Source organism: Pelophylax lessonae (assembly GCF_965119305.1).
Source record: "Pelophylax lessonae genome assembly, chromosome: 13".
In the NCBI taxonomy this organism is placed as follows: Eukaryota; Metazoa; Chordata; class Amphibia; order Anura; family Ranidae; genus Pelophylax; species Pelophylax lessonae.
This window is the reverse complement of record NC_138780.1, coordinates 23,071,989-23,082,016: the sequence shown is the minus strand read 5'-3', so window position 1 is coordinate 23,082,016 and position 10,028 is coordinate 23,071,989. Positions and strand designations below refer to the sequence as shown.

At 48.6% G+C, this 10,028-nt stretch overlaps 1 protein-coding gene across 1 annotated transcript in view; it reads left to right on the top strand.

Annotated features, from left to right (window-relative positions):
• The first annotated feature begins 486 nt into the window (after nt 1-486).
• The window catches only part of OTUD7B (OTU deubiquitinase 7B), a 136,051-nt gene continuing 126,509 nt past the window's right edge, over nt 487-10,028 (top strand). Inside the window, exon 1 of the mRNA XM_082242557.1 lies at nt 487-671. Within this exon, the coding sequence (XP_082098683.1) occupies nt 659-671 (13 nt within the window). The 5' untranslated portion in view covers nt 487-658. The remainder of the gene's footprint in view (nt 672-10,028) is intronic.

The following is a 10,028-nucleotide window of genomic DNA, read 5'->3' as shown; positions in this document are numbered from 1 at the left end:
CATGGCAACCCTAGACTGATGCTGTGAGGTTCTGGTGTAAAAAAAGTGCGCCAAAATGAAAACGTCTCATAAAACTTTCACTTCTAAACAGTTCAGCTGCACATCAAAATTTATTTTATTAAAAGAACAGTTTAAAGTTGGTTGCCATTAGCAACCGGGTATTCTCCTCAGCACGCTTCTCACACAGCAGCCTCAAGGGCGCCGACTCCTCCCACTACTCCCAGCGTCCCTGCCGACTCCTCCCACTACTCCCAGCGTGCCTGCCGACTCCTCCCACTACTCCCAGCGTGCCTGCCGACTCCTCCCACTACTCTCAGAGTGCCTGTTGCTTGAATCCTCTCGCTCAGCGTTTATGCCAGGCCCCACCCACTACTCCCACAGAGGTTCCTTCAGGCCACAACCCACTCCTCTCGTAGAGCTCGCACGCAGGCTCCTCCTACTCCTCCCTTACACGACGTCACATGACGGCTCGGCGGACTACACGTCCCGTGAAGCCTTGCGCGGCGCTGGGCTGAGCTCCTCCAGAGGGAGGTCAGAGTGAGGGGAGCTTGGCTGGCTGGTGAGCGCTGTGCCCCGGCCCGGCCTGGGGGAGAGGGAAGGACATGAGCGAGAGGCCTGAGAGTGGAGAGGAGCGTACTCTGACACCCCCTGGGACACCATGACCTCCAAGGGTGAGTGAGGGGGCCCTGTGAGGGCTTATATGGGGGGTGGGGGCTCTTGTCTGTGACTGGTATGAGGGGGTGGGGGAGGTCCTGGTGGCTGGTACTGATGCTGAGTGGTCCTGAGGAACTTCTATGGAGGGGGGAACCCATTGTGGGGGTCTGTAGTCTGGTCAGAGGAGGGGGATGGGGGGGTCTATTGACAACTGGCATCTCTGGAGGTTCTAAGACATTCTATCTTGTTGTGATGTCTCTGTGGGTTGGGGGAAACTTTTCCGGGTTTCCCTAAGTTCCTGGGGACACCTTTTGTGGTTGCACTAAGTATGGAAGGGTCTCCTGGGTCAGGGAGTGGCCTGGGGATCTGTCTGGGGTTGTCCTGGGGATCTGTCTGGGGGTTGTCCTGGGGATCTGTCTGGGGGTTGTCCTGGGGATCTGTCTGGGGGTTGTCCTGGGGATCTGTCTGGGGGTTGTCCTGGGGATCTGTCTGGGGGTTGTCCTGGGGATCTGTCTGGGGGTTGTCCTGGGGATCTGTCTGGGGGTTGTCCTGGGGATCTGTCTGGGGGTTGTCCTGGGGATCTGTCTGGGGTTGTCCTGGGGATCTGTCTGGGGTTGTCCTGGTGGCCCCAGGAGATCCAGAAGAATGTTCTGGGTGGGATAAGTTTTGGGGGATCACAATGTAAGTTGCACTCAGTTCAGGGGGTATCAGCGGTTTGATCAGATATGTGGGATCTCTCCCAGAGGATGAGTGTTTGAGACCTTTGCTTGGAGGGGAACTCTTTGTGGGTTGGACCCGGTCTGACACCTGTCTCGGGTAGGAGGACTCGTCGTAGGTTGCTCTCTATTCTAGGAGGACTCGTCGTAGGTTGCTCTCTATTCTAGGAGGACTCGTCGTAGGTTGCTCTCTATTGTAGGAGGGTTTGTTGTTGGTTGCTCTCTATTCTATGGTAAATGCTTTTTAGATTGCATTCTGATCTAGGAGGACTCGTCTTTGGTTGCACTCTATTCTAGGAGGACTCTTTGTAGGTTGCATTCTGATCTAGGAGGACTCTTTGTAGGTTGCATTCTGATCTAGGAGGGCTCATGTTAGGGTGCTCTCTATTCTAAGGAGGGCTCGTCGTAGGGTGCTCTCTATTCTAGGGAGGACTCTTTTCAGGTTGAACCTAATTCTAGGAGAGCTCTTTGTAGGTTGCACTCTATTCTAGGAGGACTCGTAGCAGGTTGAACCCTATTCTAGGAGGAATTGTAGCAGGTTGAACCCTATTCTAGGATGAATTTTTTTGTAGGTTGCACTCTGTTCTAGGAGGGCTCATCGTAGGGTGCTTTCTATTCTAGGGAGGGCTCGTCGTATTTCTAGGGATGGCTCTTTTCAGGTTGAACCTTATTCTAGGAGGAGTCTTTGTAGGTTGTACTCTGATGTAGGAGAACTCTTTGTAGGTTGCACTCTATTCTAAGCAGACTCGTAGCAGGTTGAACCCTGTTCTAGGAGGACTCGTAGCAGGTTGAAACCTATTCTAGGAGGACTCGTAGCAGGTTGAAACCTATTCTAGGAGGACTCGTAGCAGGTTGAAACCTATTCTAGGAGGACTCGTAGCAGGTTGAGCCCTGGTCTAGGAGGACTCGTAGCAGGTTGAGCCCTGGTCTAGGAGGACTCGTAGCAGGTTGAGCCCTGGTCTAGGAGGACTCGTAGCAGGTTGAGCCCTGGTCTAGGAGGACTCGTAGCAGGTTGAGCCCTGGTCTAGGAGGACTCGTAGCAGGTTGAGCCCTGGTCTAGGAGGACTCGTAGCAGGTTGAGCCCTGGTCTAGGAGGACTCGTAGCAGGTTGAGCCCTGGTCTAGGAGGACTCGTAGCAGGTTGAGCCCTGGTCTAGGAGGACTCGTAGCAGGTTGAGCCCTGGTCTAGGAGGACTCGTAGCAGGTTGAGCCCTGGTCTAGGAGGACTCGTAGCAGGTTGAGCCCCGGTCTAGGAGGACTCGTAGCAGGTTGAGCCCCGGTCTAGGAGGACTCGTAGCAGGTTGAGCCCCGGTCTAGGAGGACTCGTAGCAGGTTGAGCCCCGGTCTAGGAGGACTCGTAGCAGGTTGAGCCCCGGTCTAGGAGGACTCGTAGCAGGTTGAGCCCCGGTCTAGGAGGACTCGTAGCAGGTTGAGCCCCGGTCTAGGAGGACTCGTAGCAGGTTGAGCCCCGGTCTAGGAGGACTCGTAGCAGGTTGAGCCCCGGTCTAGGAGGACTCGTAGCAGGTTGAGCCCCGGTCTAGGAGGACTCGTAGCAGGTTGAGCCCCGGTCTAGGAGGACTATGTGGAAGCTGCAGTGGGCATTATTGCTGGTGTCTGGTACCTGTCTTGGGGCATCCATCATAGGATTGCCTTGTAGGTTGAACCAGTGTTGAATGGCAGTCCTTTGTAGCATCAATTTTTGAGGCTCCTCAGTTGTTGGTTACTTTTAAAGTGATTGTAAAGTCCATTTTCTTTTCCGAAATAACAAACCTATACTTACTCTGCGCAATGATTTATTCTAGGGGAACTCTGTGCAGGTTGTACTCTGTTCTTGGAGGACGTTCTGTAGCTTTCACCTGTGCTGGTGGCTGTTTCAGTTGAAGTGTTCTGTCCTCTGCTCCAGTAATCTTCCAGTGTTTCTTAACCTGTGAAGCACTCGTCAAGAGTGCCGACTACTCCCGGCCTTTACACCCACAGAAGGTGTACTAGAACTGCCATCAATGAAAGTGCTGTATGAATGGAGGAGGCGGACCTTCATCCTCCATTCATAGAATGCTTTCATTGATGGTAGCTATAGTACAGCCTTTATGACTGGAGAAGCGGGGTGGAAAGGCCAGTAGTCGTCGGGACTCTTGACACGTGCCTATCGCAGGTTCAGCAACACTGAAAGTTTACTGGGGCAGAGGACAGAAGAATTCAACTGAAACAGGCACCAGCACAAGTGACAATTCTGTTTGAAAGTGACTACCATCCCTTGTGCTGATTTATATTATTTATTTAGTTTTTAATTTTACTAAACTTTAGTCTTTAAGTTTTGGGGGATCTCTTTGTAGGGTCTCCTGTACAAGATGCTCAGGATGTGGTCTGTCTGCAGTTGGCAGCAGGCGTCATCTGGTACTGATGTGGAGTGGCTTTGGGCAGTTGGAGGATCTCTGCAGCTTGTCCTGAAACTTAAAGAGGAAATTCATTCATTCCTAGAAAAAAAATAAGTCCGCAGCAACAAATACAGTAGCTGCTGACTTTAAATAAGCAGACTTACCAGTCCATCGCTGTCCTCACCTGGGCCAGTTCTTTGCCTGTCTTCAGGTCCCTGATGCTTCCATCTTGGATGTGGGAAGCTGACTGCGACTTTTTGGTGTTTCCACAGCCGGCATCCCACTGCACACTGCGTGAGACGCACTGTGCTTTCTGAATAGTCCTGCAGTCTCCTGAGACAGGTGACGTGTCCTAGGAGGTTGCGGGTGGCTGAACTTCTAGGCGAGCAGGGAGGAAGTGGGAGCAGGTTGCTTTAAAAAATGGGTACCTGCTCCCCAAAAAAACAAAATAATGCAGTATAATTGGGGGGGTTGGAGGTTGAGAGGAACTTCATATTTTAGCCGAAGTTACTCTTTTTTAAGAGTCGGATCACACTGGGGCGACACGACTCTGTACTACTTCGGGGGCGACTTGTGCATTCCCATGCACCACGACTTCGGAGGGACTTGCATGGACTTCACATAATGGAAGTCTATGCAAGTCGCTCCGAAGTAGTACAGGACCCTTTTTCTAAAGTTGGAGCGACTTGTGTCGCTGCTTTTAGAACGGGTCCTGTAGCGGTCAATGGACCGCGAGGGAGCGCGACTTGTCAGGCTGACAAGTCGCGCTAGTGTGGACCGAGTCTGAGAGTCCTTATCAAATGGCATTTCTGCTGGTGTTTGCCAACAAGACCGAGTGGTCTTAAGGCCCTGTTCACACCTGAGCATTTTTCAGCTCGTAGAACGCTCATCTCTGAAGTCTCAAAATGCCCAACAAGCTAAATACCATTCATTTCAATGGCCCCTGTTCACGTCTGAGCGTTTTGTCACCTGAAGCAAAATGCCTGAAGCTCAAAAAGGTACACGAGCTTCTTTTTTTGGCAGATTACAAGCGTTTTTGTAAGATGTCAATGCCTGCCTCCAAATGCATGAAAAACACCAAAAAAAGGCCTTAAAGCGGTTGTAAACTCTATAAAAAAAAAAAAAAACCTGCAAGACAAAGGCATAATGAGCTAGTATGCATCGCATACTAGCCCATTATGTGTAACTCACCTTAAAACGAAGCTCCGACACGGACCCCCGGACATCGCTGCAGGCGCTGCCATGGTCCCCCCCTCGTCTCTTCCGGGTTCGGCGGCTCCGGCGTGCTGATTGGCCGGAAGAGACGGCTCTGGCGCGATGATTGGCCGGAGCCGCGATGACGTCACTCCCGCGCATGCGCACGGGAGTGATTTTTCCGGCAAGCTCCCGGCAACTTAATTGAAGGTCCCCCGGACCTTCAGAGCGCATGCGCCGCTCGCGCGAGCGGCTGCATGCACTGTAAATATCTCCTAAACCGTGCCGGTTTAGGAGATATTATTTGTACCTACAGGTAAGCCTTATTATAGGCTTACCTGTAGGTAAAAGTGTCAAAAAGCGGGATACTACCGCTTTAAAAATGCCCAAAACGCCTGAAAACGATACGCTCAGGTGTGAATGGAGCCTAAGACGGTGGACAAATAAAGTAAAAGTTCAACCAAAACCTAACTCTTTTTTTTTTTTTTTTAGTCCGCGGTGGTGCAAAAACCTACAACAAAAAAAACCTGTAAGTGAACAAAAAACGTGCATGTCAAAAACACAGAAAAAAGTGCACTTAAGGTTGTGCATTAGTCCAACCCCCGAAGGGGTAGAACTTCGACCCCTGAACCAAAACCTAACTAATTCTAAGCCTACTCACAGCCACATTTTTAAAACTAATCTCTCCAGCCATGTAAAGAAGAAATCGCTCTACCTGTTCTGCAGCCGCCCCGGTCCCATGCTGAGCTTTCAGTGGAGGCAGGCGCAGGAGAGGCAGCCGACAACGGGAGCCCCATAGTAGGTCTATGGGTGACGTCGGTTCTCTTGCACACACCATCCGTTGCTGGAGACCGCACCAGATCGGCTTCAGAAAATTTATGTATAGCGATTGTTTTGTTTTTAGGGTTAGATTAGTTTTAGAATGTGGCTGCCAGTAGGCTTAGAGTTAGGTTTTGGGTGAACTTTTATTATGGAATTCAGGAGCCAACTCCATTGATGACTGGACAAAACTTCAAAAGCTGGCTTAGGGAATTGCTTTGATGTAATTCCATTGTAGATCACTGTACATTTTGGGGTAATCTCTTCTGTAGGTTGGAGAATCTACATACATTTGTACAGCTCTTCTAGCTGGAAAGAGCCCAATCCTTGATGCTGGAAACATGGTCCATTTGCTTATGGCATTAGGGAGGTGAAGTGGGAGAATGGGTATTTGTACACTGCATTAGGTTGGGGTAGCTGGATCTATCATTAGGTTGGAGGAGATGGATCTATCAGTTTGATGGAGGGATTCTGCAAACAGGTGGGAGCTGGTTTGGAAATATCGCTAAGATTTAGAAAGGAAGTGAGAATTGTCTGGAAGTTTGCAAGTATTCAAGTGGTCAATCATTGTAGGTTTTCTTTGTGCCAAGCTTCATGGGAATTTGTGCCAAGCTTGATGGGTTCTTTGTGTGTTGGGTGGTGTTGATGCATTGTCATTTTTGAAGGGATGCTAATGAAGGCTTCTCTGCATGTGCATTGTCTGAGATTCACTGCGAGAGGGTCTGTGTCATGCAAGCTGCCAATGAGGAGCTTTGGCTTGGGTGGCTTGTAGTCCAGATATTGAAACGTTTGCTCACGATAATTTGTGTCGGTTCAATGGATGGTGTCATTGCTAAACCATGCATGGGCAACACAGCCCTCTAGCTGCAAGGTGGGCATGTCTTTGTAGAATTCAGGAACCAATTGAGGAGCCTGGAGGAACTTTTTGAAATAAAGGCAGATTGGTTTCAGCTGGCAAAAGTATAAATGGTGCAAAATTTAGAAGCCAGATGTTAGAGCTGCACGATTCTGGCCAAAATGAGAATCACGATTTTTTAGCTTGGAATAAAGATCACGATTCTCTGTGTAACAAAAAAAAATTGGGATAACTTTACTGTTACGTTTTTTTTTCATTAAAGTTTATTAATTGCGTTTGAAAGACTGCTGCGCAAATACAGTGTGACATAAAATATTACAACAATCGCCATTTTATTCTGTAGGGTCTCTGCTAAAAAAATATATAAAATGTTTGGGGGTTCTAAGTACTTTTCTAGCAAAAAAAAATTATTTTAACTTGCAAGCAACAAGTGTCAGAAAAAGGTCCAGTCTTTAAGAGGTTAAACTTCCTTTCTCCCTGGCAGAGGGAAGGAAAAGATACAATGTAATCATTTTGTTTATAGTTACTGGGAGACTTAGGCTCCATGTACACGGGACGTTGTTAAAAGTCCCTTTGAATGCTGGAATTTTTAGGACGTTTAAAAACGTCCGTTCGGTCGCGTTTGTACCCGCGTTTAGCGGGCGTTTAGCAGCGTTTGCGGGCGTTTGCGTTTAGAAGCGTTCCTAGAGGTCAAAAAAATTATTCCCCTTTAAAATGGAAAAACGCGAACGCTAAACGCGGGTCATCGCGTTCGGACGCGTGCAGACGCGTTCGGACGCGTTTGTGCGTTTGAAACGCCGGGAAACACACGTTCGAACGCAAATAATTGCGTTCTAAAAACAGTCTCTGAATGCAACTGCCTGCAAATGACTGTAAACGACCTGGTGTACATGGACAGATAAGATAAAATGTAGATGGGTTCAGGGGCTTCTAAAAAAAACGCCCAACTGCTCCTAAACGGCCATTTCCAGCGTCCCGTGTACATGGAGCCTAAATGCTGATAGGCGTTTATGGGAGGAAAGATACAATGTAATCATTTTGTTTATAGTTACTGGGAGTTTTCCACAGCTGTTTTCTCTGCTCTCTCAGCTATGCAAAGAATCGAGCATATGTCAGGTTTAGATCGTCAGGGGGGGTGAATCGAGATCGCGATTTTCATACGATTAATCGTGCAGCTCTACCAGATGTACAAAAACTCCGCGCTTATGGTCTATTTGGATATAAATAGATAAAATCGGTGTAAGAGAAAATTAGGCTGCAGCCTCCCTAGACTATAGTCAAAAAGACTATATAATAGATGAAGGGGAAAAAGTAGGGGAATGGCGCTGCCAAGTAAGGAAAAAGTGTAGTAGGATGCTACTAAAGTGCTGATGTGCTAAACCAAATATGATGCACTGTGGAGAAAGGAAAGGGGGATGGTACTACCTGGTGGCAAAAAAGCGGTATACAGTGCTAAGTAAATGTGGTACACTATAATTCAGTGTAGGAAAAAAACACTAGGGGTACAAAGTGTGTAATATAAAGAAATCAGAGTAACATGTAGTGTCACAAGAATCCAATGTGCATAAAGTGACGTGTGCAAATGTACCCTAAAACAGTGTGAACTGGTGGAAAATATAAATAAATATGAGATAAGCGCCTGTGGCTTAAAGTGTTAAATACATAAATAACCACAAAATCTGATGTTCAAAACATAAAGTCACGATAACTTAATAAAATTTATAAATAAGGCAATATGGGACATTCATTAATTTAAATTGCTAAGTGTATAAGTCCCCGTTCACACTAAGGCGACCTGGTCGCCTCACAGATCGCCGTAGGTCGCCTCCCATAGGGAAGCTGCGGACCCGTTCTAATAGGAGCGACACAAGTCGCTCCGACTTAGAAAAAGGGTCCGGAGCTTCTTTGGGGCGACCAGGAGGCGACCGCCATAGACTTCAATGTTATGAAGTCTGTGGCGGCCGCTCCGAGGTCGCGGTGCGAAGTAGCGTCACTTGTATGTGAACGGGGCCTTAAGTGGCCTGTGCCCAAGTGTTAGTGACAAATAGAATAAGTAAACGGTGACAAAAATGTCCAAAGTAGGACCATATAATCTATATACTTAAGGTGAAGTGACAGTGTGGATATATAAATATCAATATAAATATGAGGTACTGAAAAAGTCAGTTAATTAGCAGCAGGTGACAATCTTCATATGTAAACGTACGGTGAGTGACCCCGTGGTGGGCAGTGAGGTGCTCGGTGACCCATCTAGTGAATAACCCACTCACCAGAGATACCCACCCCACACAGGGGTATAGAGCGGGTATAAGTGGAAATCCAATATGTGGCTCCGGTATCCTCTGCGGGTCCTAGGATTGGACGTCTATGGTGGTCCCGTGCTAGAGGTAGAGCCACTTCTCACATAGGAATCTACCTCTAGCATGGGACCACCGCGGGAGTGACGTCACCGCGGCTCGGGCCAATCAGATGGCCGGATGCCGCGATCCCGGACATGTCGCCCGTCATAGAGGTAAGCGAGGAGGGGGGGGGGGGGGAGGTACCTGCTCCCATTTCTCTCGCCCTCCCCCCTGCAGTCTTCTGGGACACTTGACAGGTCCCAGGTGACTGCATCCACCAATCCAAGATGCGACTCGCGCATGTGCATTGGGTACCAGGCTGTGAAGCCGCAAGCTGTCACAGCCGGGTGCCCATAATAAAGATGCCAGTGCCGCCGCGGGAGGGTGGAGGATGAAGATGGCGGGGGTGAGCTCACCGCTGGACCTTGGGACAGGTGAGTGGCTGTTTTTTTAAAAGTCAGCAGCTACGCTATTTATGCCGTTTCAATTGTGAATGGTACCCTAATTCCGAACCGTACCGTACCACTTTTTTGGGACCCTTTCGTTGGGGTACCAAGCACATTAGTACCGTACCAACAGGGTGGAGCTACACTCTGCAGAACTTTGATTTCCTGCTACACCACGCCTATCATGAAGGGTACTATTGGCAGTGGATACGCAAGGTGTACGGTACTGAACCGAACCGTACCGTACCACTCAGTGGAAACGAGGCATAAGTGTTCGCTGCCGCGAGAGAGGCTTCAAGGCAGCTTAAGGACACCACCTAAGCCAATATGCACAGGCATTAAGAAAGGACTAGACAGGGCATGCATACTTGGTAGTGAATGGAATCATGGGACATGTAGTCCTGAGAAGGGGGCATGTGCTTTGTGTTTTTCTTATTGTGCACTTATAACTAGAAATTTGGGGAAGGGGCACCGTGCATAATAGAGGTTGCTAGTAAGCAGATCTGACTGTAAGTCTTTCTGCAATTTTATGCACTAAACATGCATTTTCCTCTGCTCATCTACGCTACACAGATCTGTGGAAGAATGGTAAGGGTTTGATAATACCTAAATTCTTACTGACTGTTCAGA